The sequence below is a fragment of the Alosa sapidissima genome, chromosome 4, assembly GCF_018492685.1.
Source record: "Alosa sapidissima isolate fAloSap1 chromosome 4, fAloSap1.pri, whole genome shotgun sequence".
NCBI classification, from domain to species: Eukaryota; Metazoa; Chordata; class Actinopteri; order Clupeiformes; family Clupeidae; genus Alosa; species Alosa sapidissima.
Window position 1 is genome coordinate 13,054,500 of NC_055960.1, and position 27,993 is coordinate 13,082,492.

Here is a 27,993-nt window from a genome sequence, read left to right on the forward strand (position 1 = left end):
CAAAATGCATGGAGCCCCAATAAGCCTGCCATCCTTGTGTGAGTCTAAATATCTGATGAACTGCTTATCGGTTCTCTCGGTAAGTAAGAGAAATGCTGCTTTCGAGATGTCTCGTAAATGTCTCGTAAATCCACCGCCCGAGTTGGAAAGTGTAAATTACCCAGCTTTCTTGCGGCATTTTGGGCAGGCACGCCCACTTTACCTCGGAGTACTTGAGGGTACCCCGAGGTGGACGTACGACCTTACAACAAACATGGCTGCGCCCATAGTTGAGATGAGATGACATGTATTTTTTTGCATATGTACTGTGTTGGTCATGTTAAAGTTGATGTAATGCTCTTACACACTAGATTACATTGCTGCTTCAATCCGGTCACCAATTCATGCATTGCACGGTCTTGCTGTGCCTGCAATACAATGCAACAATTTGTTTTCCAGCCGTTTAGCTAGAGGCTACATGTAGCATAAAACAATAACAATGACTAGCCTCCTGCTAATGCCCCTCGTGGCTCGAGAGAAAGGCGTTCCTAAAGCCAGTCATTGGTACATGTTGTACGGATGAGTGTACGATGATTTACGAGACATCTCGAAAGCAGCATAAGACTAGTTGTTCCCCCTCTGAGCTGACCTCACAAGTATGACCTGGGGCGAGTTTGGCTTGCATTTGGACTAGAGACTTGAGAGTCTTTCTCACGGTTGCATTTTAAGGGTACGTGCAGTCTAGGCATACATTTTTGTTTTGAGTAGACGTTTAAAAAAAGTCCTCGGCTTCTTTTAAATGCGATCGCAGGCGTCTTTTTCTGCAGCTCAGAGCTGTTTTTAAAATTGATAAATGTTCTATTTCTCGCGAAAAAAACTATGTCACTGTTTTTTGACAGCTGACCAATCACAAGCGGATACTTTGCATATCACAAAAAGACACTTCCGGCTGCTTTTTGGAACAAAAACGATGGCAGATTTTTTGATAACAATTTATAACTAGAAAATGTAATTTCGAGGAAATTACCAGTGCATGAAAATATAAACATACTGTATATTAACATAAAATGCAAAACAAACTTTTATTTGATAACAGTTGGCAGAAGTTATATATGATAACAACTGACAGTTGAAATGGCTGAACAGTTAAATAGTTGAGTAGTTTAAATAGTTAAATTATTTAATAGTGAATTATTGTAGTGAGGACATTTATTTTGAAACAGTTGTGGGCAGAGGAAATAGTTGAACAGGATCTGTAGAGCCAGATTGTATGTCTAAAGCCTGAGACAGAGTATATAGTTTAAAAGTTAAATGTAGATAGTGTAATGGATGTTGATAGACAGAAAGTTGAATGGATGTTGATAGGCAGATTGTTTAATGGATGTTGATGGGATAGTTTAATGGGTAGATGAGTGAATGGTTTGAAGAGGATGAATGGATAGAAAGTTGGATGGAATGCGCCTTATATCCTTGTAGAATGGAGATACACAGAGAGAGTTGGCCTAATTGAGCAGAAAGCAGTTGATACAGGTGCAATCAGTTTAACTAGCTTTTTGATGGGACCTAGTTGAGCAGCTGGAAGTTGATACAGGTGCAAATCAAGTTAATTAGCCCATTATGATGTCATAGTCCCCATACATTCCTCAAGTCTCCTTTTCAAGACCTACGTTACAAAGTTTGAACGAAGTTTCTACGTTAAACGGTTGAAGCTGAATTAGACGCAGAAATTTGGTGGGAAGAAGAAGAAGAAGAAGAAGAAGAAGAAGAAGAAGACTTCGGATAACAGAACAGTGCATTTTCATGCACTGTAATAACTACACACTGTAAAGCATTTATTAAGCATTTGTAAACTATTACTAAATGTTTTGTTCCTCATTTGTAAAACATTGTTCCTACAGTAATTCTCATCAGTAAAGCATTTGTACACATAGTTATGAATGGTTTGTTCATAGTGAATAAACCTATATCTAAAATATGTTGAGAAATTGTTTTTAATACATTTTTTGTAATATATTTAATACATTATGTAGTGGATGGCTAACATGCATTAGCCTGAAAAGTTGAGGGTTCAATTTCCTTGGCCTTTAATTTAATGTGCAAACATGTGCACGTCGCTTTGGATAAAAGTGTCTGCTAAATTAATAAATGCAAATGTAACCTTTACAACTCATTTGCAAATGCATTGGAAGGTATAGAAAGTCCTCAGTTTAGATGAGCTCACAAAATATAATTAACCACCCACTTGTAACTCCTGAGTTAAACAGGAAAATGTAATAGGAAGTGGTTTAAAATATGTATCAGCTCATCTAATCATTATTTTTTATTAAGGCATGCCTACATGTAGGTGTACATAGTTCCTTAGTTCCCATTCATGTGTACCGGTATGTAACACCTGTTACATGTAATATAATGTTTCCAAATAATGGAAATATTACTGTACTTCATCAACAAAGTAGTATTGCATAATGTATTACAAATAATGTGTGTGTGTGAGTGTGTTTGCAAGTTGGGTGCTTTTATGACTAGTTTTGGATAGTTCGGTCTTGTTCTTGTCTGAGGTATGTCTCCAACTGTCAAAGTGAACAGTATTGTGTTTGTTCAGGGTGTGTTCATCTACGGTGGTCGGGGTTGATTTTTTGGGTGTCCTGAACTGGACTTGGGCTGACTCATTATTCTGTGGGGCTGGGTTGTGTTCTTGGATTGAATACATGCACCATGTTGTTTTAGTTGGAGCTCCTCTCTGTTGCCCTGGGTTGCTTTGTGAGTTGTGTTGAGTGGGTTGTGGTTGTGCCATGTTGTTGTATGAGAAGTGTGTTACATTTGAGTTGTGTTGTGTTGGGGGCTGCATTTGAGGCGTCGTGTCGTGCTGTGGAGCTGTACTGGTCTGTGACGTGAGCAGACTGAGCTGATTGTTGCTGGACTGCTTTGGCCCGTAGCTGCAGTTTCTGGTTGAGGGCTGCAGCAGCAGAATGCAGTGGAGTGGCTGGCAGTTACTCTCTCTCTCTCTCTCTTCCTCTCTCTCTCTCACTCCCTCTCTCTCTCTCTCTCTCTCTCTCTCTCTCTCTCTCTGTGTTCTCCCTGAATCAGCTGAACATCAGCTGATCTAACTGGGTAATTCTCCTCCTCCTTACCCATTTATTTTCCGCAACATCGCTACCCCCCACTTCTCTCTCGACCTCCCTCCAACTCTCTCTCTCTATTTCTCTCTCTCTCCACCTCCCTCCAACTCTCTCCCTCTCTCTCTCTCTTTCTCTCTCTCCACCTCCTTCCAACTCTCTCTCTCCACCTCCCTCCAACTCTCTCTCCCTCTCTCTGTTTTTCTTGACATTAGCACTCCTGTGGTCCAGCAGTCCTAGAGCACCAGCCAGAGCCATTAGAGGCAGAGGGGCCTGGGAGCATAGGGCTCCTTGGCTCTGGATGTCTTTGGCTGACACCACTCCAAGCCTGAGTGAGTGTGCTGTGTTATGTGTGTGTGTCTGAAAATAGCAATAAAAAGGGTGTATGTTTGTTAACAGAGAGACAGTTTGTATGGTAGTATGCGTGTGTGGCGTGCATGCGTGTGTGCGTGCGTGCGTGCGTGCGTGTCTAAGCCCAGGCTATGGGCAGCAGCAAGAGACTGTCATGACCCCCTGGGAATAGCTTGTCTGCATTCGTCTGTCGTGACTGACCACACAAGCCCCATGGGGGAGACCACGTCCATCGATTGCAGCCCAAGGCAGTGGCGTGCAGCGGGGGTGGGAGAGATGGGTGGCTGGTTGCTGAGAGTAGAAGTGTGGATGTGGATGGGTCGAGACTTGCACTGTGATCGGTGTGTGTCTCACAGACATCAGTCTGAAGCTGTCATCTCAGCCCTCATCTCAGGGTGAGAGACTACCAGCCAGATCTGGACACTGCTGGGGAGGTCTGTGTGTCCTGCCTAAAAAGGACCTACAGACTGTGGGACTACAGATGTAAATTAGCCCAAGGCTAACTCTGGTGCAATGCATCAAATGTTTACATTGATGTTTTAATTGCACACTGTCCCTTACAAATAAATAAAAAAAAAAAGCATGTTGGTTTTAAGAAATGCCTAGGCTGCATGTGTCCAACGTCCATCGTGTGTGAGTATAGTGTGTGTTTTGGGGGAGGTGGCAGAGTGTCGTGAGGAAAGTGTCTCTCTTTAGTGCCTCACTTTATCTCTGTATCTCTCTCCATCTCCCCCACCCACTCACACTCTCTGTCTGACTATCTCGAATGGTCCTGCCCTCTCATCTGTCTCGCTCCATACTTGTCTCTCTCAGTCTCTGTCTTGTTGCTGAAGACAAGTGCTTAAGAACGGAGTGGCAGGAGCCTCCAGTCTAATGTGTGTTTTTCTTTCAACACGTGATTTTGAGGGTACAGCGAGTTCCAGAAAGAGACCCGTGTAAACTCAGTGCCCTGTTCACTGTTCAACGTGATGCAATCGTTTTCTTCTTCTTCATGATTTATTGCTGTTGAGTGGAAATGTGGTTGTTAATGAAAATGCATACATCATCCAGCTATGTGGTCTCAGTGTTTCCCCTACAATGTATTCATCAGCGGCGCAGCGGCGCTCCTGGAATTCAAGCGCCACTGCAAAAAAAGTTGCCTAATTAAAAAAAAAAAAAATAGATGTAAGTGAACTTCACGAACAGCTGCCGTTCGTTCAGGTTTCATGTCAGGGATTCTACAGATCACGCTTGTTTGTGTTTATTTTTAAGTTTATACATGGATTTCTATGCCACGTCACGAAAACATGCATGCGCAACCAAGAGGCAGAAAGCACCATAGAACAGCATAGAGCAAAAGAGCAAAAGAATAAAATGAGTTTTTGTGCTGAAAACTGCACCAATTCGAAATCACGATGGTTAGAGAATGTTAAATATGTTCAATATCCCTAATGGAATGCATTTCTTCGCCAAAAATGACAAAATACGATGTTATAATAATGCAAAATACGATGTTATAATAATGCAAATGAACGTCAAACTTTGAAATATAGTCTGAAATGAGATGTTATTATCATTGAGACAACAGGGGTATACAAAAAAATCCGATTGTAGCTTACAACAGCTGACCATTTAGGTTTAGTTTATAACATTGTGGACGGCCACCATCTGCCTCACGGCTGCGCGCGCATCTAGTTTTGTTGGTCAACGGGAAACCCGTGTATTAGCAGACGCAATTTTGTGCAAAAAAAAAAAACGTAGGAGCAGTATGTTAACCAAGGAACCAAATTAAACACGCCAGCGAGATAGCTCGCCCCTACCTTCAGTAGCCTATTCCCAGATAAATTCCACGCATTGTTTCGTTTTTGTTTGTGATACAGGCAATGCTTTCAAGCCCTGTGTTGCTAACATACCTAGACTGTGAAACTAAGGTCTAGCTAGCCTATTGGTGGGTTTAATTGAATTTGAGTAATAGGATACGCAACCATTTACATCTGAGATAGTTTCTAATTCCTGTAGAGCTCACAAAAACTAGATGTACCGCATAGCGGTACAAAATATGACCGCCGCTCAGTCCTGTACATCCGTTCCGCGAAAATAAATCACACTTCAATTTGTCTCCATCTTTTACTCCATCCCCCACTCTTGAAACTTTTGTGTATGCTTGTTTGGCATGCTTGAGTGTGTGTGTGCGGCTGCACAGAAAGTAGCCTACTGGTGCTGAAAAGGTGAATAGATTGTAGAATAGCCAAAGAAGATGTAGCATTGTTATGAAACCTTTAAAATCTCTAAACAATCACAAGTAGGGCAGTTCATCACAGTTCATCCATTGCAACTGGATTGATGAAAGGTCACTTACACCTGTAGGCTACATTGTATTTGGGAAAAGCAAAAGGTATCAGCATAATGTTATTTATTTATTTATTTATAAACAAAAACATCTCTGTCAGTTCCATGCCGTTTTCAACAGCTATCAAAAACAAAGGTCATTTTTGGATGGATGGATTTTTTGTGAATGTTTCTTCTTCTACATAAGATTTTAGTCATCTTTAGTTCATGTGATACTTTATTGTCAATGCACAAATTAAGTAACAGTAGTCTGAAACGTTATTGTTAATGCACAAATTAAGTAACAGTAGTCTGAAACGAAATGCTGTTTTACATCTAACCAGTGGTGCAAATAACTGACATGTCCAAATGGGCCTTGATGAAATGCGTCGCTAGACTGTTCATACACATTTTAACGGGCCAAAGTTGAAGAGGTGTTGTCTGTTATTGTTCGTGCAAATATAGGCTGATTCATGTTCCCTTGCATTGTGTAACTGAGGTCCATGGCTAGTCTGGCTTTCACCAGACCAAACTCAATCTTTTAAGAAATCAAAAAATAAATAGCGGGCAGATCAGGCTGGGTTCACCCAGCCTAGTCTATAGGCACCCGATATTGTTTAATTTTCCGATTGAGATATCCACGCTCTGGCTATTCTAAATACAAAAATGCATCAGGGAGTTATGACAAAACTGTAACTAACAAACTAGATCCTAATAGAAAGCTGTTAGCTTCCCTAAGCTACATGTAGGCTTATAAGGTAGGCCTATTTACAACATAAATTGTCAATAGGCTATGCTGGTGACACAAATAAAATCTTCTTTGGAAACCAATGGCTTACGCCTTACAGTATCAAGCGGACTTAAACTGCCATTTCGTGGCGAAAAGTTGTAATAAAATTCACGCAACTCCATGAGTCAAGGAAAGCGCGAATGAAGTAGCCACTTCTAAATGGGACCCACTACACAGTAGCTTAAGGTGTGTTGCTAAAGCAGCCATAATAAAATGAAGGTGTCATTGGATACTTCACACACACACATGCTTTTTAAATTCACAGACTACAACTACCAAGCTGGAATCAAAGCACATCGATTCCCCTCTCACACCCTGCATGCACTTAAAACAAAATAAACAGGCGTCTCAGTCTCACGCATGTATAGGCAAAACTGTATCAGACCGGTGTAACGTTGGTAAATCTTCCATTGCACAGAATGATTTTTGTAGCATGTGCAACAAATGACAGTCGAAAGATACAATTACAGTGCTGCTATCAATTTGCTTGGTATAACCGCATTTATAGTTTTCTACAAATGCAATCAATCAAATTGGCCTCCATCACTCAACCAACGCTAACGGTAACATTACCTAGGTCCTTATTGACAGTGGCGGTTCTAGGATTTTTCTGAGACAGGGGCCACAAAGGGGCCACATCATACACTGAGGGGCCAAGAACCGGTCAACATCCATGCACAGAAAATCCCTTGTTCAGTAAGTCAGTGGTGTAGTCTGTGATATGCAGGACTATGCAGTATACCCACTTAAAAAGCATCACCATCTCAGTATACCCACTTAAAATAGGCAAGGAAAGGTATTAACATTTGGGGTTGATCACAGTATACCCACTACAGCTAACTAGACTACACCACAGCAGTAAGGTGCATATATTTCACCAGTCTCACCTTGTTCAAATACTTTTGTTAAAAAACTAAAAAGCCAATATAAATCTTTTTCCCGTTTATTTATAATGTGCATTGAAAACACAATATATAAAACTAAAATATAATAGACACTTCAGCGGAAATGCATTGATATTTTAAACAGAAATCATACATCATATTTGTACAATCATATTCATTTTTGTTCAATTGGACAAATTTTACTTCAACTCTTTCCCCTTTTGTTGATAAGAGAAACCACCTTCACTGCCAGTTTGCATACATTTAAACAAACAAACAAACACACACACACACACAGCATGTGAGCAACAACTACATCATATTTACACTATTTTTGTTTTTTCAACAATTATTTTTACAATGGTCTGATTTGGAATGGTCTTTGAATCACCGTCTTGCTTCCAGTTACAAAAGTCTGATTCTGATTTGAAGACAGATGATGGGGAATTTGGAAGCGAAAAAATTATGGAAGGGGTAGCAAAACACTAAATATGGAATACTCCAACCATTTGAAGTCTTTGTATTAGAAGTCATTTAGTGGCCCCTTCCTATTTCCATGCTGTATCTTGCGGAATACCTTTGGTTGCACAGAACCAGCTGCTCTATAATGGGAAATGTCTGGAGAGAAAGAAAATGAAACAAGTTTGAGTAACTTAATTGTTATTAACTTTCATAACCCACTGTCAATCTTTTTACTTTTTTAACACCTACCTTTAATGTCATGATTACATTATATTAGTGGTGTGTAAGTCTAGGTGCCTTTCATTTTAAGAAGGAGAGTAACTTGTGTCCTTGTCTGTAGTAGGCTATTATTTGGAAATGAGATGTGCATGAGGATGTAAGTCAGGATGTTTGCTGTTTGATTAATTAAAATAAGTATTGAAAAAACAAACAACTTGAAGAGAACCTGTCTTGGATCGCAGGAGTGTCATGCAAAATATGCTCACTGTAGTGGCAACAGGAAATAGCATCGTACCATTAGGAGCAGCTATGCTTGGTGACTGTGGTGATTCTGAAGACTGTGGGTTAAAGTCACCAGCTCCAATCTGAGCCTAGGCCATCCCAGTCTGTAGGTGAAACACAAATGTGTGTCACAAAATCCATACTTGTATTCAGCATGTCGTCTAGCAACTGTAAAACCAGTTAACAATAAAAAAAATCATATAAAGCTTGAGTGAATAGGGTAGAACATTTAACCAATTTATCTCAATGAAACTCTACTTTGAGACAGAATTCATGCGAAGTCCATGAATCAAATAAACTCAGAATAGTGGTTAATAACTTTGCAATGATAGCTCACATTAACTCTACAAAAACGTAGTGTTAGCTAACATTACCCCTCAATTAGGCCTGCATTTTCATGAGATTTAACGTTAATGTTATGACAAAACTGTAACTAACAAACTAGATCCTAATAGAAAGCTGTTAGCTTCCCTAAGCTACATGTAGGCTTATAAGGTAGGCCTATTTACAACATAAATTGTCAATAGGCTATGCTGGTGTCACAAATAAAATCTTCTTTGGAAACCAATGGCTTACGCCTTACAGTATCAAGCGGACTTAAACTGCCATTTCGTGGCGAAAAGTTGTAATAAAATTCACGCAACTCCATGAGTCAAGGAAAGCGCGAATGAAGTAGCCACTTCTAAATGGGACCCACTACACAGTAGCTTAAGGTGTGTTGCTAAAGCAGCCATAATAAAATGAAGGTGTCATTGGATACTTCACACACACACATGCTTTTTAAATTCACAGACTACAACTACCAAGCTGGAATCAAAGCACATCGATTCCCCTCTCACACCCTGCATGCACTTAAAACAAAATAAACAGGCGTCTCAGTCTCACGCATGTATAGGCAAAACTGTATCAGACCGGTGTAACGTTGGTAAATCTTCCATTGCACAGAATGATTTTTGTAGCATGTGCAACAAATGACAGTCGAAAGATACAATTACAGTGCTGCTATCAATTTGCTTGGTATAACCGCATTTATAGTTTTCTACAAATGCAATCAATCAAATTGGCCTCCATCACTCAACCAACGCTAACGGTAACATTACCTAGGTCCTTATTGACAGTGGCGGTTCTAGGTTTTTTCTGAGACATTTTACTTCAACTCTTTCCCCTTTTGTTGATAAGAGAAACCACCTTCACTGCCAGTTTGCATACATTTAAACAAACAAACAAACACACACACACACACAGCATGTGAGCAACAACTACATCATATTTACACTATTTTTGTTTTTTCAACAATTATTTTTACAATGGTCTGATTTGGAATGGTCTTTGAATCACCGTCTTGCTTCCAGTTACAAAAGTCTGATTCTGATTTGAAGACAGATGATGGGGAATTTGGAAGCGAAAAAATTATGGAAGGGGTAGCAAAACACTAAATATGGAATACTCCAACCATTTGAAGTCTTTGTATTAGAAGTCATTTAGTGGCCCCTTCCTATTTCCATGCTGTATCTTGCGGAATACCTTTGGTTGCACAGAACCAGCTGCTCTATAATGGGAAATGTCTGGAGAGAAAGAAAATGAAACAAGTTTGAGTAACTTAATTGTTATTAACTTTCATAACCCACTGTCAATCTTTTTACTTTTTTAACACCTACCTTTAATGTCATGATTACATTATATTAGTGGTGTGTAAGTCTAGGTGCCTTTCATTTTAAGAAGGAGAGTAACTTGTGTCCTTGTCTGTAGTAGGCTATTATTTGGAAATGAGATGTGCATGAGGATGTAAGTCAGGATGTTTGCTGTTTGATTAATTAAAATAAGTATTGAAAAAACAAACAACTTGAAGAGAACCTGTCTTGGATCGCAGGAGTGTCATGCAAAATATGCTCACTGTAGTGGCAACAGGAAATAGCATCGTACCATTAGGAGCAGCTATGCTTGGTGACTGTGGTGATTCTGAAGACTGTGGGTTAAAGTCACCAGCTCCAATCTGAGCCTAGGCCATCCCAGTCTGTAGGTGAAACACAAATGTGTGTCACAAAATCCATACTTGTATTCAGCATGTCGTCTAGCAACTGTAAAACCAGTTAACAATAAAAAAAATCATATAAAGCTTGAGTGAATAGGGTAGAACATTTAACCAATTTATCTCAATGAAACTCTACTTTGAGACAGAATTCATGCGAAGTCCATGAATCAAATAAACTCAGAATAGTGGTTAATAACTTTGCAATGATAGCTCACATTAACTCTACAAAAACGTAGTGTTAGCTAACATTACCCCTCAATTAGGCCTGCATTTTCATGAGATTTAACGTTAATGTTGGCAGCTGCTAAACCTTTTCCTCAAGCGAAAAATCAAACGCACTGGCGCATGTAATGTTGGACCCCAAACAAACAGGATGTCCATTTCTCTGCAGTGCCATTTCATATAACGCCATTCAAAAATGTCATACATTAATGTTTACCTGACTCTCATTAATGTTACCTTACCATGCATAAAATCTATCAGCATGCCAACAATTAATTCAAACCTGAACTCAGGTAACCTAACGTTAAGTTAATGTTAACCGTTCACTGACTAAGTTACGTTAGCAGCTTGCTGCTGCTTCATAATTTAATTGACAAACCTAACAGCAACAAATAAACGTCCTTTTCACATATTAATGATAACTCACATAGCCTAGATTTGTGACTCACCAAGAAACTTCTGTGGAGGATGAAACGCTGCCATTGATCGGTTCTTCACGCTAGCTGATACTTTCGTTAGCCAAATGTATCAGTTCTTCGCATTAGCCGAGAGTTCTCTGGTAAGCCAAATGTATTCTTTCTTTCGTGCACAGACCTAAGCAGTTCTTTGTGTGCTTTAGCTTTCAAGCTTCAAAAGGTGCATTACTGCCACCAGTTGTTTGGGAATGGAATTGCATCTCTGATCATCGCTCTCAACAAGTTTGACATTCATTGATGATTGACGGTACAGGGGCCATTCAGGGGCCAATGAAATTTCAGGTGGGGCCCATGCCCCTGTTGCCCCGCCCCTAAAACCGTCCCTGCTTATTGATATTATAAGATTAACGTACCTGCAGTAAAAACTAAGCATGTCCGATAAACATCCTCAGATTTATTTCAGCTTCAAGAAGAAATGGAAATTACATTTCATGTGAACATCATCCTATCCTTATTAGACGTTCTCTGCGGTAAACTACACTCCTTGTATGAAGCGTCCATTGTTTTTCCAACCCACTTTTAACTTCCAACAAAATTACGTCTCACTGCAACGACGCGCCATCTAGTGGACAAACGACTACTTATCGCCAGTACTGGAAATGCAGCCATGATGATGATGATGAATATTTATTTTGGCTTTCTTTTAATCCTAATCCTTGTAATTATGTATCGTCCGTTCTAATACCGATAGTATGTGGGTGCCTGTGTGTGTGTGCATGTGTATATGTGTGCACCGCCATCTACAGGCCAATGAGTGTACAGTCACTAAATGTACACATAACCTAATTTTTTTTAGACCCCCCCATGGATGAAATTCTACGAAACTTGGCATACCCCCAGAGAATGCCAGGTCAATCATACACATAAAATTTGGTGCAGTTCTGAACATCTTAACTGAAGATAGGGGCGATTAAAGCAGAATAATATTGCATTTTCATTTTTTACCGGGGAGGGGGGGGGGGTGCAAATCACAAATGAGTGATTATGGGCCAGATTGATGTGGGCCCTTGAGACCAACATACCATAAAAGATTCTTCATCCTCAGTGCCACGGTTCAGGTAGTTATTTAGGAAAAACTGCTTTTTTTGCGGTTTGGGGGGCCCAGCACGGGGGGAGTGGCCCCCGGGACAAAACTAAATTTTTCCGTAAAAGTCTAGTGGGACTACATACCCACCAAATTTCATGTGCCCCGGTGGTTCGGTGTCCCGGGTATCGTTGACCAAAAATTCAGGAAGTAGATGACGGGGGGAAAAAAAAAAAAAAACTTTGACAATCCCTACATAATAATGTAAATGGAAAAAGGTGAAAGAAAAACATGAATAATCCTGTTCAAGTACTGCAATAATCATGCTTTGTAAATGCTTGTGTTGATGGTTATGTCATAATTTGTAACTCAATCTGTCCATTTCTTTCACAAAATCTACCAGAAGTCACCATTTAAGGAGTCATTTTTTCAAAATTTTCTCTTTTCTGGGGGGGGGGGGGGTCTTCCTACGATCAACAACACCGCTGATGGAAAACATTCTAGGGGAAACACTGCTCTGAGGAAATATCGCTCACGGTTAATTGGCTGTTTATCATTATGCCTTTTGCTAAGTTTAGCCCTGGAGTTTAGAACGATTGGATGAAATATGTTTTGGATGTTAATCTATTTCCGTGTGTGTGTGTGTGTGTGTGTGTGTGTGTGTGTGTGTGTGTGTGTGTGTGTGTGTGTGTGTTGCAGGAACAGGATGGTGGTGCAGTGTATGGATATTAGACTCCTGGACAGAAACATGAAGAGCTGCGACTGAAGAAAAGTACCAGCCTTTAGCAACACAGGAAGTCGAGAGACAGAGAGAGCTCAACCACCACCAACCCCCACCTCCCACCCCACCATCCTACTCTCCGTTTCTGTTTCATTTCCTCGACAATCCGTAGCATACTGAATGCTTCCCACTTTGAGACGGGAAGCAGGGCCATGCCACTGTGCTGAAGAGGGCACACAGGGACAAACCAAGCTGCTGACGAAGGCCTTGGGAGAAAGGGCCGGGAGTCTGACAATCTCAGGCTCGTGCCGTCCTCTCTGAACACCTGTGTGCCAGTGAGAAAAAACCTTTTTACTGATAATGAGAGGGGCAATCTGATGAGCTGATATATGCTGTCACAAGATTGTTGTCTGTAACTGTACACTGACCTGTACACACACACACACACACACACACACACACAAACTTTCCTCAGGCTCTTTCCCAATTCCCAACAACAGAGGCCATCATGATCCTGAAGAAGAAAGCGTACCTTGTTGCGTTGCTCTGTGGCATCCTGTTCTTTATGATCCTCACACACACCATCCAGAAGGGCGCTATCCTGCCTGGCTACATGGTGGCCTTCACGGGCACCACAGAGCGCATGGCAGCAGCAACCAGCCGCACGCCCACGCCACCACCAACCACCACCAAAACAACCATCACCACTACGCCTGGTCGAGCGCACACCTGCAGCTGCCCCACCTGCGTGGCAGACTCTGGGGTGTCCAAGTGGTTCGACCAGCACTTCGACCCCAAGCAGCAGCCTTACCTCATCAAGGGAGAGAACCTGATGGACTCTGACTCCCTGAAATGGTGGATGGTAAGACCCCTGTCCAGTTTCTCTTCACATATGTGTTGGTTTGTGTTTAGGGGCGGAACATGCTTCTACAGTTGCAGCGTAACACCGTAGTTTCCTCATTGAGTGTTCTGGAGTTTGAGTCATAATACAGAATAATGGCCACTGAATGCGTCATGTCGCTATACTTCATCATTATCATTAATAGTCAAGTCAAGTCAGTTTTATTTTTGAAGCGCATTTAACATGCACAGAGTGCAACCCAAAGCGCTCCACAAACAAGACACATAACAACAAGACAAAAGATGCCGGATGGAGCGGTGTAGTCGCCAGCGTGCCCATGACATCAAGACATGACAAATACATTTAAAAAATAACAAATACAAAAAATGCCGGACAGAGCAGCGTAGTCGCCAGCGTACCCGTGACACCAAGACATACAAGACAGACAACAAAACAAATAAACAAATAAAAAAGTAAAAACAAACATATATATATATATATATATATATATATATATATATATATATATATATATATATATATATATAATATATATATATATATATTTAAAAAGGGGGAAAAGTGATGTTAAAATTAGTCCAATTTCCAAACCAGCTGAAAATGTCCAAGGGCAATGATCTGTGAAAACTGTGCACAGAGCTGTGTCTTCACAACCGATGCAACGGCAACAAAGTTCTTTAGCAACTGACCAATCCGGTGAATTCACTGGCAGTCTGGAGATAACGTTAACGTTAGGCCTTGTAGACTGCGGTCTGGGGATCACTGGAAGCACAGTCTGAAGTAGTGGGCGATCATGTAGATCCGCAATTCGGTGGACTTTTAACAGCGACCGTTTGTTGCTTCGTGAGATTGCAGCTCTTCACTGTTAACGTTAGTCTGCAGTTGGCATGGCAGCTCGCAGGTCAGCAACAGCTCGCGGCCACGGCAGATCTTTCGCAGAGTAGCCTAGGTCCAGCTGTCCCGAGAGATCCCCTCAACCAGACAGTGAAGTGCAGCACCGCTCATGGATGGATGGAAGGATGTCCGATGCCCAGCTAGGGCAAAAACTAGCCATAACAAGCTCCCAATGGACAAACGTCAACGACATCAGCTGACTTAGAAGCAGTAAAAAGGACTAAGAATAACACGAAAACTATAAAAAATAACGTAAATAAATAGGTAAAACATTTAACTAGACAAACCAATACAAAAAATAAACATGACATTACATAAAATTACGAATATTACATAAAAACAAACAAAAACATGATGCCAGACGGAGCGGCGTGTCTCGCCAGTGTCCCCGTAACCTAGCAACCAGCAATAGATAGATAGACAATAATTGTATTTTATATGGTTGTTATATATATGCAGAGGCGGACAGAGTACACAGCTTCATTACTTGAGTAAAAGTACAGATACCCTTTGCTAAATTGAACTCAAGTACAAGTAAAAGTCTGTAAAACAGTTAGATGTCTACTTAAGTAAAAGTACTGAAGTACTTGTTTTTAAAAGTACTTGAGTATCAAGAGTACAAGAGTAGCCTACATTTTCTAAATATTGCATTACTACTGCCATAGTGCTTACATTTATGTACAGAAACGTCCTACATGGAGTTATGAAAAATGTTAATGTTAATACCTTGGAGAATGTAATAGGAATTGAAAGTAAAATCAAGTCATTTTCATCTTTTTACCATGTTGCCAGGGATGGGCAGTATTTCTAATACATGTATTTAAAATACGTATTTCAAATACAAAATACTATTTTGTAATTAAAACACTTGAAGCGAAAACTATCATTAACTTGTTCAGAATATTGAAATAGTCCATGGTTTCGTCTCTTATCTAAATCTAACCATGGAGTTGACTTTGGCTGAAAGCTGAAGGTGATTGCTGATAGGCTGTCCCAATCAGTGGCGCCTGCACAATCCAATCACGTTTGAGAGGGAAACAACAAATTGAGGGTTTCCGAGATTTTTCTTTTTTCCTTTTTTTTTTAGAAGAAGTAACGGGTACTCACGGTTATGGATAGAAATGGAGTAAAGAGTACAATATTTGCCTCTCAAATGTACTTGAGTAGTCATGAGTACTCCCCAAAAAGGATACTCGAGTGAAGTACAGATCCTTCAAAATTGTACTCAAGTACTGTACTCAAGTAAATGTACTTTGTTACTTCGCTCTGTATATATGATACACCAAGTCATAAAAGAGGCCCATAAAAGAGTCCCAAGTTTAGTCCACTCCAGTGGGGGCAGGTGATGATGGTGGGAATGACAGCCCAGGTCATGAGCATCTGCCATTGCCAGAGCCATAGAAAGAGAGAGTTGCGAAACTCTTTGATGTCGCCACCACGTGATCAAAAGTGCCAAAAAAACCTGTGCTGAATGGCTGTATCGCCATTATCGAGGATAGGATGTATTTCTCGGTGCTTAATCTAGTAACTTCTTGACTACTGACTAAGTGATTGGCCGTTTTCAGTCCCAAAACTCCCATAATCTGGAAACTGGCATGGAAAACATCCTTTCCACGGTCACTTATGGGAGTGTCACCAATCTGTGTTCTCTACCGCTCTGCTATTGGCTGTAGGCAGTGAATGGATTCTTGTAGATAGAACGGTTTCTTGAAATCCGGTGAAAGATCACCGGATTTCCCCTTTAAGATGATAAAATTCTGCGTTAAGGGTTGTTTTAGGACATGTTTAAGTAGCCTACTACAGTATGCCCATTGCCAGCCACCCTGAGAAGTCAAAGGCGATTCAAAACGAGTCAGAAAAGTCAAGACAGGACCAATGAACTGGTATGATAAGGGATCAGATTCCAAAAATAATTCAGTGGAAATGCATGGATTCCAGTTGCTGCTACTGGAAGAAACTGGAATCCATGCATTTCCACTGAATTATTTTTGGAATCTGATCCCTTATCATAGCTGTTCATTCTTACTCGTTGCTCGACTTATCGTGACTAAATTCAAGATGGCTGCAAACGCTAAACTTCGTGAAGATACTGTCTGTATAAATCATCTTGTAAGTAAACTACCAGTGCTTTTTCAAAGTTCTCAATGTCTCGTTTTAAATGGCAGGGCCCTCGGAAGTCTACCAATGAAGTGTGGAGATACATTGAGCCTCGTAAATGGGTGTAAAACAGTGATTTATTTGCATGGCTAGCCCGATGCCGAAGCACCAAAGCTGTTGGTAGCATCGGCTAACTAGCGCCAGATTTTGGAGTGCAGGGGACAAGCCGAGATGGGCTATGAGACATACGTTCACACTCGGTATCATGTTTCAATACACTTTAGGTCAATATCACACCGGAATTCTCCTTTAAACGTCATCCAACTGGCAGAAAAGGTGAAAAACACTGTTTGGTATGCAAATTATCGCTTATCTCAAACAGTACATGAAAAAAAATAATAAAGATGGATGCTAAAAATCTGAAGACAAAACATTCTGCAAAAAAAAATAAAAAATACAGCCATTCAGAACAGGTTTTTTGGAACTTTTGATCACGTGGTGGCGACATCAAAGAGTTTTGCAACTCTCTTTCTATGGCTCTGGCAATGGCAGGTGCTCATGACCTGGGCTGTCGGCAGAGGTGGAAAGTAACGAAATACATTTACTCACGTTACTGTATTGAGTAGTTTTTCTGTGTATTTTGTATTTTTTAAGTAGTTTATCAAATCGGTATTTTAAATTTTACTTGATTACATTTTGAGTGAAGTATTGTACTTCGCTACATCAAAAATCCCATCCGTTACTTGAGTAAAAAAAAAAAAATTAAGACTAACGAAAACAGAAAGGGAGAGAGAAAAAATCGCGCCCTAAACCACTAGCCTAGTGATAATGATCAGCATGTAGCCTACAACAGGACATGAATCAACCAGTCTTTCTGAAAGTGATGGAGATGGAGCTGGATCACGAGATGCATCCGATTACATGTGTAGCCTAACCTATGAAAGTGTATTTTCTGCTATTTCAATGGGTTGTCTCCATAGACTATAGAACAGTCTGGTTGTCTCAGTTAGTTTTAGCACTAATGATTGTGGAGATATTCAAGCAAACACCATGGGATTTCGTGTTTTGACGTTTGTGCTCACCTTTCTTTGGAAAGACGTTTATTAGCAGTTGTTTCCCCTCATTTTGATGTCTCTCTTTTTAGTAACCTGACTTGGCTTTCTTGGAGAAAGTCATTGCACCAGTAGCACAACAATTAGCGATCCACTACTAGCGATGCTCAACCAGGCGGACTAAACCATTTAGCTCTTTAGCAAGGGAGAGTGAGAGTGACCTTAGACAGTTTTCACAATGTTTTGAATACAAAATCCAGTCAGTCAAACTTTACATTTCGTCTGACATTCATTTTGACATTTAATTTGGAAGTTAAAATATTCAGGTAAAATAAATATATGGTGGAAATAAGTATTGAACGCTTTTTTTTTTTTTTCAGTAATTAGCCTAAACTTCCAGTGAGTCTATTTGAAATTTTCACCACACATTATATCAACACACATATAAAAAATCCAAACATAAGAGTTATGTGAATTAAAGTGGAATGACACAGGAAAAAAGTATTGAACGTGCCTACTGAAATTTCTTCAATACTTTGTAGAAAAGCCATTGTTTGTAAAGACAGCTTCAAGACATTTCCTGTATGACAAAACTTATTAGTCACAGTATCAGGTGTGATTTTGGCCCATTGTTCTAAACAGATTCCAGGGGTCCCTCTTGTGAATCCTGATCTTTAGTTACTTCCAGAACTGTTTAATTGAATTTAATTGAATTGGCTGCCTTCAAGTCTTTCTGGAGCTTTCTCCGAGTGGTCCTTGGCTCTTGGAATTGACTATCCTTCTGACTCCCTGGTCAGAAATATTGCGAGGTGATCCTGTGCATGGCTAGCCTGGAAACCAGACTCTCTGACTTCGCAGAGAGTCTGGCCTAGATCCATAGGCGTTCATTTATTTCCGGGTGGGGAGGGCACAGTTTGAGGTTTAAAATCATTGGAGTTCCTTAGAACCGCTTTGAACCAATCACTAACAACCGGCGTTTTGTCATACAGAGAAGTTTCTCTGCAGCATGCCCATAACAAGCACGGGTGCATCTTATGAGCAAACAATTACACGTTTCATCTGCGTAACTCTCGCCAAAATGCATCATATAGTGTTTTGTGAATGTACCAAAGTCAAACTTTCATATAAATGCATAAATACGTCCAAAGCGCCACTTTTAAGCTTGTATGCGTTGTCGTTTTCGGGTGAAATGACCTTTTGAATGGGATTCCTATAGGGCTACTACTTTTTTGATACAATCGCGTCAAAATTGCTATTTTTCAAATACTATAAAGGCTCGACACAACATGAAACTTTGATCGAAGTATCATCAGTGTCTCTACACATGAACTCGAGCATTGAGAACATTGTTGGTGTACACAGAGTTTACTAAAAGAGAGGTTTTGAACAACTAAAATATTTTTAGTAAACTATGTGTACACGAACAATGTTCTTAATGCTCGAGTTAATATGTAGAGACACTGATGATGCTTCGATCAAAGTTTCAAGTCATGTCGAGCCTTCTTAGTGTTTGAAAAATAGCGATTTTGACCCGACCATGTAGCCTACTAAACTACAGTTTGACTCGGGTACGTTCGTAGCCTATTTCAAGTGACAAAATCTATGACTAAAGTTTAGCTGAAGATATAACATCCTACTCCACTGTGACTTCGTTCATGACACTCCTGTTAATAGGCTAAACTATTATTTACATTTGCTCAAAGATTTCATAAGTATAAGTCCTTTTCGCTCCCTACGTTGATGTATTCCACACGATCTGCTTCAGGGGCGGGGACGTAGTAATTTAAACACCTATGCCTGGGTAGGCTACGTAATCGCTCTCAGGGACGCCCTCTGTTCGCTGGTTGGTCGGCTGCCCAACTGCCGAAGTAAACGAGCGTGAATCAACCTATTCCAGACGGAGTACTGTAGGGAAAAGAAATCGACCGGAAGTACGTAGACAGGCCAAGGCCAGGCTAGTGCATGGCCGGTTGATGATGCAGTGATGTTTCTTCCACTTGCAGATAATGGCTCCCATGCTGCTTACTGAAGATTCTGAAGTTTTGAAATGCATCTGTAACCAGTTTCATTGATATGTTTTGCAACAACAAGGTTGCAAAGGTCTTGAGAGCTTTTTGCTTTTATCCATCATGAAATGTTTCTTGTGTGACACCTTGGTAATGAAAAACCAAACCTAATATGCGTCTTAATATCTGTTGTTAATACAAATTGCGTGGGCTACTGGACAACAAAAAATACCCATGGGGATGTTCAAAGTATCTATTATTGAATTAATCAATCAACCACAGCATCCTCAGCTCTCAGCCAACATTTTAGACCTGTTGAAATCTACCACTATCTGTTTGGTTTTGGAGGTGTGTAGTAGAAGGCAGTTTATTACACTCGAGGCAGTAGCCCTCTGTAAAGTCTCTGAACTCCATTTCCAGCCCATTCTCAATTAAACATACTCTAAGCGATGCTGGGTAACGTCACTTCTGTTGACTTTCAAACAAAACAGAGAGCTAGCTCGCTACTTCCTCCCCCTCCCTCCCGTGCTGCTCCTGTGCAATTGAAACTCTTCTAAATGCGCATCTTGTCTGTGATTTGCATTTTTATGGGCTAGGTTTGCCCAGGTTGTTTTTGTTGCCATTTTTTGAGCCTGGGCTGTCCTCAGAGATCACATTTTTTACAGTGTATTCAGGACACAGACAGCTAGCGGATGGTTAGGTGATGTTTGCAGTAAGTGACATAAAATGTTTTAGCCTAAAAAACGTGTGGCATCGCTTAGAGCACCTTTAATGTACACGCCACAGTAGCAGTATCATATGATCATTATCAGTATTTTTGGAATATGGCAGGAGTCCGAGTTGTGCCAGAGGCCTGCTGTACACAGCCAAGCTAAAGGGAAGGAAGAAGGCCAGAAGGGAGGGCCAAAGGAAGATCCCTGTGCAATTTGTTTCTGTCATTTTCTGACACCCTGAATATGTGAGCGAGGAGGAAGAGGCTTAGAAGGAGGCAGACGCCTGACTGTAATGCTGAGCAAGAGGCCTTGGCCTCCTTCTCTCCCACATCTGTAGATGCCATTAAAGTTACAGAGAGAGAGAATGAAAGAAAGAAAAAGGAATACAGAGAGAGAGAGAGAGAGAGAGAGAAAAAGAGAGTGTGCTTGCTGCTCCAGGGCAACATCTGGTAAAACCCAGAGAAGTTGGGGTGCAGTCAGCCCCCTCTGCCTGCCACTGTGTATGCTTGCCACACATCGTAAAACTCCTGTGGCCAATCCCACAAGATGGATCCGGCAGACTGATTACTTTTCAAAGCTTCCTTCCCTCTCTTCTCTCTCTCTGTTACTTATGTTCATCTCCTAAATGGACAGTGGATCAGCATATAACCTATGAATCTCTGCATGAATACGCAGCCCTTGACTTGTTTCCATCTCCCCTGTTCCCCCTCTCTCAAATCACAACGTCAGTCTCAAGAGGTCACGCTGACAGCTGACCACTGGCTTGTGCGAGCCTGGCATTGTTTAGCGGTTAACAGTTGGCCAGCGACTGAGCAGACGGGCATTGCCGCACTGTACCGCACAACACTGGTGTTGCGAGCTGAGGTCTGGCCGGTAATGAGATAACGACCAACAGCAGCTGGCAGCTCATAAAGGACACAAAATGCATGACCTGTCAAGCAGGCACCCAAAAACACACCAGTGACTTGACAAGGACTGCTAGTATTTTGTTTCCTCACAGAAGGTGAAATGTGAAAGCTCTCTTACATATTATAAGAAGAGAGTGTCTTGTAAACTTTAGTTACTTTCAGATCGTTTTACAATAGACTAAACATTTTAGTCTTGGCTTGATGTTTGTAGATGAGTAATTCAGAGTTCTGAAAAATACATTTAATCTATTATTTTTTAAAGGAAGATATGAACATTTCTATCTATTCATTGTAAGTAAATTTGTTTTCATGTCTGTTTTTACATACATACTACACACACAGTATCTGTGTGTGTAGTCAGTCCATCCGATTGTTTGTCTTGGCACTGTAGCTGGAGAGTGGACTCTAAACTAGGCCTCTCGACTAGGCCTTGCAACTCTGGGTGAGTGGATTTCTAATGTGAGCGTGTGCTGCCCGCCTGTCTTCCTGCAGGGTCTACAGCGGGCATCGTATGACGTGACGCTGGAGCAGGTGATCCATAAGATGTTCGAGGTGTTCTCATCTCCGCCGGCGGACTGGGCACCGCAGCGGGACCGCTGCCGCAGCTGTGCCGTGGTGGGCAACTCGGGGAACCTGCTTGGCTCCCACTATGGAACCACCATCAATGCCAACACTGTGGTGATACGGTAGGCTCCACACACACACACACACACACACACACACACACACACACACACACACACACACACACACACACACATTTCCCACCAACGTAATAATTATAACTGTTATAACTACTGTATAACTGTGAACATGTAAGAAATTATATCTGTTTTATCAGGTGTAAAAATAAAAAGTATATAGCCTGCCCGAAGGATTTGATCAGCTGATCTTCATACGGGCCTAGAAGCTTGTTAATGGAGCAGGGCCAGATCGAATTTCCGGACCTCAAATTTTGATATAAAAAAAACACAGAGACAAATGGGTGGACAGTGAGGTAGTGGAGGTCACTGAACTTCAAAACTCTCACCTTGCCACTCATGCCTTACAGATTACTGCCAAGAGTCTTATTTGTAATATCAGTTCCAGTTTGTTTTCATGGGTGCTTTTCATAGAGCAAATAAAGTAGAGAATTGCTATGAAATGCCAAATCATTTTCAATAGACAGACTTCACGGGAGTTTGAAAGATGCTTTACTGTATGCTGGCAGAAACAAGCTGACTGATTGATAGATCAGATAGTGGCAGCCGTGGCCTACTGGTTAGCACCTCGGACTTGTAACTGAGAATGTGCTTCACCTCACTGTGTGTTCACTGTGTGCTGAGTGTGTTTCACTAATTCACAGATCGGGATAAATGCAGAGACCAGATTTCCCTCACGGGATCAAAACAGTATATATACTTATACTTACTTATACTTAGATTGTGTGTTTGTCATTTGTTTGTTTGTTTATTTGTTTTGCCTGGAAGAATGAACAAAGCCATCACACATGGGTATGAGGAGGACGTGGGGAACAAGACCACGCACCACATCATGTACCCGGAGAGTGCTGTGGACTTGTCTCCCGGTGTGCACCTTGTGCTTCTGCCGTTCAAGCAGCTTGACCTGCAGTGGTTGACCAGTGCCATGTCCACCGGGGAGATCACCAAGTAGGTCCCCTCCACTCCACATCCCAATGACTCTAAATGTACATATAGGTATACTCTTTTCTAAAACTGATAGTTACGGTCCTTGATTGTGATTGACTGAATCGTGTTCGATGCCGTTGTAAAATGCTGCATAAACATACACCTTGGCCGCATTTCATTCTATATTACTGCGCTACGACAACTTGATACAAAAGTTAAAGTAGCTGCGTCTCGACGTTGCTTGGCAACCATTCAGATAGAGGAAATATATTTCTTAGCGGAAATATGGTTATCTATGAATAAATCGTTACATTTTCTGTTGCTGTGCTTTAACTTTATGAAACTTTGCCGGGTATTTATATCGCTAGCGCGTCGTGCCTAACAACGCCCTTAGCTGTTGTAAAATCAGTGTAACCTAGGGCCTCTCGGGGCTTATTGCTTAAATATACCGTCATAACTTAGCCTCCTCCTGTTGAGTTTGGATGGCGTATGTATCCTTTCCCCTATCTTTGGTACACTCCTCTTGTCCACGTCACACTCTGCATTTCATATCTATTTCCTTCTCCCTGTTACCATCATGGTCCCCCCTGCTTTTCTCTCCCCCCCCCCCCCCCCCCCTCTCTCTCTCTCTGGAGCAGGGGCGGTTTTAGGGGCGGGGCCACAGGGGCCCTGGCCCCACCTGAAATTTCATTGGCCCCTGAATGGCCCCTGTACCGTCAATCATCAATAAATGTCAAACTTGTTGAGAACGATGATCAGAGATGCAATTCCATTCCCAAACAACTGGTGGCAGTAATGCACCTTTTGAAGCTTGAAAGCTAAAGCACACAAAGAACTGCTTAGGTCTGTGCACGAAAGAAAGAATACATTTGGCTAACCAGAGAACTCTCGGCTAATGCGAAGAACTGATACATTTGGCTAACGAAAGTATCAGCTAGCGTGAAGAACCGATCAATGGCAGCGTTTCATCCTCCACAGAAGTTTCTTGGTGAGTCACAAATCTAGGCTATGTGAGTTATCATTAATATGTGAAAAGGACGTTTATTTGTTGCTGTTAGGTTTGTCAATTAAATTATGAAGCAGCAGCAAGCTGCTAACGTAACTTAGTCAGTGAACTGTTAACATTAACTTAACGTTAGGTTACCTGAGTTCAGGTTTGAATTAATTGTTGGCATGCTGATAGATTTTATGCATGGTAAGGTAACATTAATGAGAGTCAGGTTAACATTAATGTATGACATTTTTGAATGGCGTTATATGAAATGGCACTGCAGAGAAATGGACATCCTGTTTGTTTGGGGTCCAACATTACATGCGCCAGTGCGTTTGATTTTTCGCTTGAGGAAAAGGTTTAGCAGCTGCCAACATTAACGTTAAATCTCATGAAAATGCAGGCCTAATTGAGGGGTAATGTTAGCTAACACTACGTTTTTGTAGAGTTAATGTGAGCTATCATTGCAAAGTTATTAACCACTATTCTGAGTTTATTTGATTCATGGACTTTGCATGAATTCTGTCTCAAAGTAGAGTTTCATTGAGATAAATTGGTTAAATGTTCTACCCTATTCACTCAAGCTTTATATGATTTTTTTTATTGTTAACTGGTTTTACAGTTGCTAGACGACATGCTGAATACAAGTATGGATTTTGTGACACACATTTGTGTTTCACCTACAGACTGGGATGGCGTAGGCTCAGATTGGAGCTGGTGACTTTAACCCACAGTCTTCAGAACCACCAGAGTCACCAAGCATAGCTGCTCCTAATGGTACGATGCCATTTCCTGTTGCCACTACAGTGAGCATATTTTGCATGACACCCCTGCGATCCAAGACAGGTTCTCTTCAAGTTGTTTGTTTTTTCAATACTTATTTTAATTAATCAAACAGCAAACATCCTGACTTACATCCTCATGCACATCTCATTTCCAAATAATAGCCTACTACAGACAAGGACACAAGTTACTCTCCTTCTTAAAGTGAAAGGCACCTAGACTTACATACCACTAATATAATGTAATCATGACATTAAAGGTAGGTGTTAAAAAAGTAAAAAGATTGACAGTGGGTTATGAAAGTTAATAACAATTAAGTTACTCAAACTTGTTTCATTTTCTTTCTCTCCAGACATTTCCCATTATAGAGCAGCTGGTTCTGTGCAACCAAAGGTATTCCGCAAGATACAGCATGGAAATAGGAAGGGGCCACTAAATGACTTCTAATACAAAGACTTCAAATGGTTGGAGTATTCCATATTTAGTGTTTTGCTACCCCTTCCATAATTTTTTCGCTTCCAAATTCCCCATCGTCTGTCTTCAAATCAGAATCAGACTTTTGTAACTGGAAGCAAGACGGTGATTCAAAGACCATTCCAAATCAGACCATTGTAAAAATAATTGTTGAAAAAAAAAAAATAGTGTAAATATGATGTAGTTGTTGCTCACATGCTGTGTGTGTGTGTGTTTGTTTGTTTGTTTAAATGTATGCAAACTGGCAGTGAAGGTGGTTTCTCTTATCAACAAAAGGGGAAAGATTTGAAGTAAAATTTGTCCAATTGAACAAAAATGAATATGATTGTACAAATATGATGTATGATTTCTGTTTAAAATATCAATGCATTTCCGCTGAAGTGTCTATTATATTTTAGTTTTATATATTGTGTTTTCAATGCACATTATAAATAAATGGGAAAAACATTTATATTGGCGTTTTAGTTTTTTAACAAAAGTATTTGAACAAGGTGAGACTGGAGAAATATATGCACCTTACTGCTGTGGTGTAGTCTAGTTAGCTATAGTGGGTATACTGTGATCAACCCAAAATGTTAATACCTTTCCTTGCCTATTTTAAGTGGGTATACTGAGATGGTGATGCTTTTTAAGTGGGTATACTGCATAGTCCTGCATATCACATAGACTACACCACTGACTTACTGAACAAGGGATTTTCTGTGCATGGATGTTGACCGGTTCTTGGCCCCTCAGTGTATGATGTGGCCCCTTTGTGGCCCCTGTCTCAGAAAAATCCTAGAACCGCCACTGCTCTGGAGTCTTCATAGAATGGCTCCATGATTTTGAATTGATCAGATATGGGGTTGGCTCCAGCCGCGGCCGGCTGGAATGTTGGGATGGGTTTTGGCCCGTTGTTTTGGAACAGTGGCCGTTCTCATGAGCTGACACAGGGCACCGGGCCACAGGCCGTGTCCTATTACACACACTTCATGTTCCCAAGCCCTCTGATTTATCCCTCTTTTCATCTACAGGACGTACATGAGGGTGAAGAACTTCATCAAAGCTGACAAAGACAAGGTAAGGTTTCATCACCCAATGTCTCTAGATGTCACACAGACCTTAAAGATCTCACCAAGAGATATGCTGATTTTTCCTTTCTCACCTGTCCGGGTCTCAGGTGATTGTAGTCAACCCAGCGTTTTTCAAATATACCCACGAGCAGTGGAATGAGAAGCATGGGAGGTACCCATCCACTGGCATGCTAGCCATCATATTCGCCTTGCATCTGTGTGACGAGGTGAGAACGTCCCCCACATCCCCTTACATTCTCCACATATACTGTATGAATCCTGGCCAATATCCCACAATCTCCCACATGCAGTAATGTGTAACATTGTACAACTGCAGCTGATATATGTCACACAGAACAAGAGTAGTGTATTTTCAAACATTGTCATCAAAACCTTACCCATAGAATGTGTAAGAAAATACTGAAGAGTAAACTGTTATATTAAAAACATGACTAAGGATTTTGACTATCTTGTTTGTAAACAATGGTGCAATGTTATTCTGATGTCACTGACATGTAGCCTGACGAGCCAGGCTCACATCAAGATGTAGGGTCTGGGGACTCACCATTCCCAGTGCTCAGTCCGAGGGGCGGGATAAACAATTGTTTTTCAAATTCCCTTTGCACGTAATAGGATAGCGCTACAACTCATGAGTCCCATGCGTTTTCCCACCAGCAGAGCTAGTTCGCTAGTTGATCAAACTTTTGCCAACTTAAAAAAAGCTTAACTTGTGTCACGCTGTTCGCCAGCAGCAGCATCCATCTTCTTTGTTTTCAAGTAGCAGGGAATTCACGCCAAACCGTCGCAATTATGCCAGCATTATGTTAAGCCCGCCTACCGACTCTATACATGGCCTGATCGAAGTTTATTTTTTCCAACTCGCAAGCCAATGGAGAGTTGCTAGACTACCCTGGCTGCAAATTACATTTGCTGCCGCTAGGGTACGTTTAGATTTCTAGGCTAACTGACATGTTGATAGGCATAAATGTCTGCTTTTGAGACACAAACTAACCATTCACTGGTGTAGTGCAATTTGTTCTAATTCACTGTGTAGTGTAGTTTGTACTAACTGTTTCGAGAAATGCATCTACTATTGTGCAAACATTGATGATACTATGAGAAATACACCAAAGCAACAGAGAAAAACTGTATGGTACGGCTGCACAATTTGGGGAAAATATCTAATTGCAATTTATTTTACAGATATTGCGATTGATTCAGTTCAATATTCCAAATGTCTCTTTAAATGTGCCACCCTTGATTGGTGAGCAGGCCCAGTGCATAAGAAGTACAGTTCCCCCGACTGACTATAAGGCTCACCAATCAGAATTTCTAGAAGTGATATAGTCAAGGATGATGGAATGAATGTAAAAGTCAGAATTGTGACAAAATTAACTGTGCATGTGTGGACAATGTGGAATGTGCCATCAGGAAGCCGCTCTGTCAATAAGTTTAATTAAAGTTTCGGTTACACTTTACTTGACAGTATAAGAGTGACATGACACTGTCATGAACGTGTCATGAACAAGTCATAAACGTTTATGACATAACGCTTCTATCATTAAGTGTCATTCGGTTTTTGTCATAAGTTAGTATTAAGGTTAAGGTTAGGGTTAAAGTTAGGCTTAGGGTTAGGATTAGGGTTAGGGTTCATGTGTCATGACAGTG

At 40.9% G+C, this 27,993-nt stretch overlaps 1 protein-coding gene and 1 long non-coding RNA gene across 3 annotated transcripts in view; both read left to right on the forward strand.

Annotated features, from left to right (window-relative positions):
• The window catches only part of st3gal8 (ST3 beta-galactoside alpha-2,3-sialyltransferase 8), a 38,758-nt gene that overhangs the window by 7,513 nt on the left and 3,252 nt on the right, over positions 1 to 27,993 (forward strand). For both annotated transcript variants that reach the window (XM_042089147.1, XM_042089146.1), the window contains exons 2-6: positions 12,844 to 13,727; positions 21,890 to 22,083; positions 22,867 to 23,046; positions 26,287 to 26,332; positions 26,433 to 26,552. In XM_042089147.1, coding sequence (XP_041945081.1) covers positions 13,374 to 13,727; positions 21,890 to 22,083; positions 22,867 to 23,046; positions 26,287 to 26,332; positions 26,433 to 26,552 — 894 coding nt within the window. In that variant the 5' untranslated portion in view covers positions 12,844 to 13,373. The remainder of the gene's footprint in view (positions 1 to 12,843; positions 13,728 to 21,889; positions 22,084 to 22,866; positions 23,047 to 26,286; positions 26,333 to 26,432; positions 26,553 to 27,993) is intronic.
• Positions 23,246 to 25,412, forward strand: LOC121706970. Its single transcript, XR_006031201.1, has 3 exons — positions 23,246 to 24,013; positions 24,703 to 24,793; positions 25,152 to 25,412. It is a non-coding gene; the product is annotated as an uncharacterized LOC121706970 (long non-coding RNA).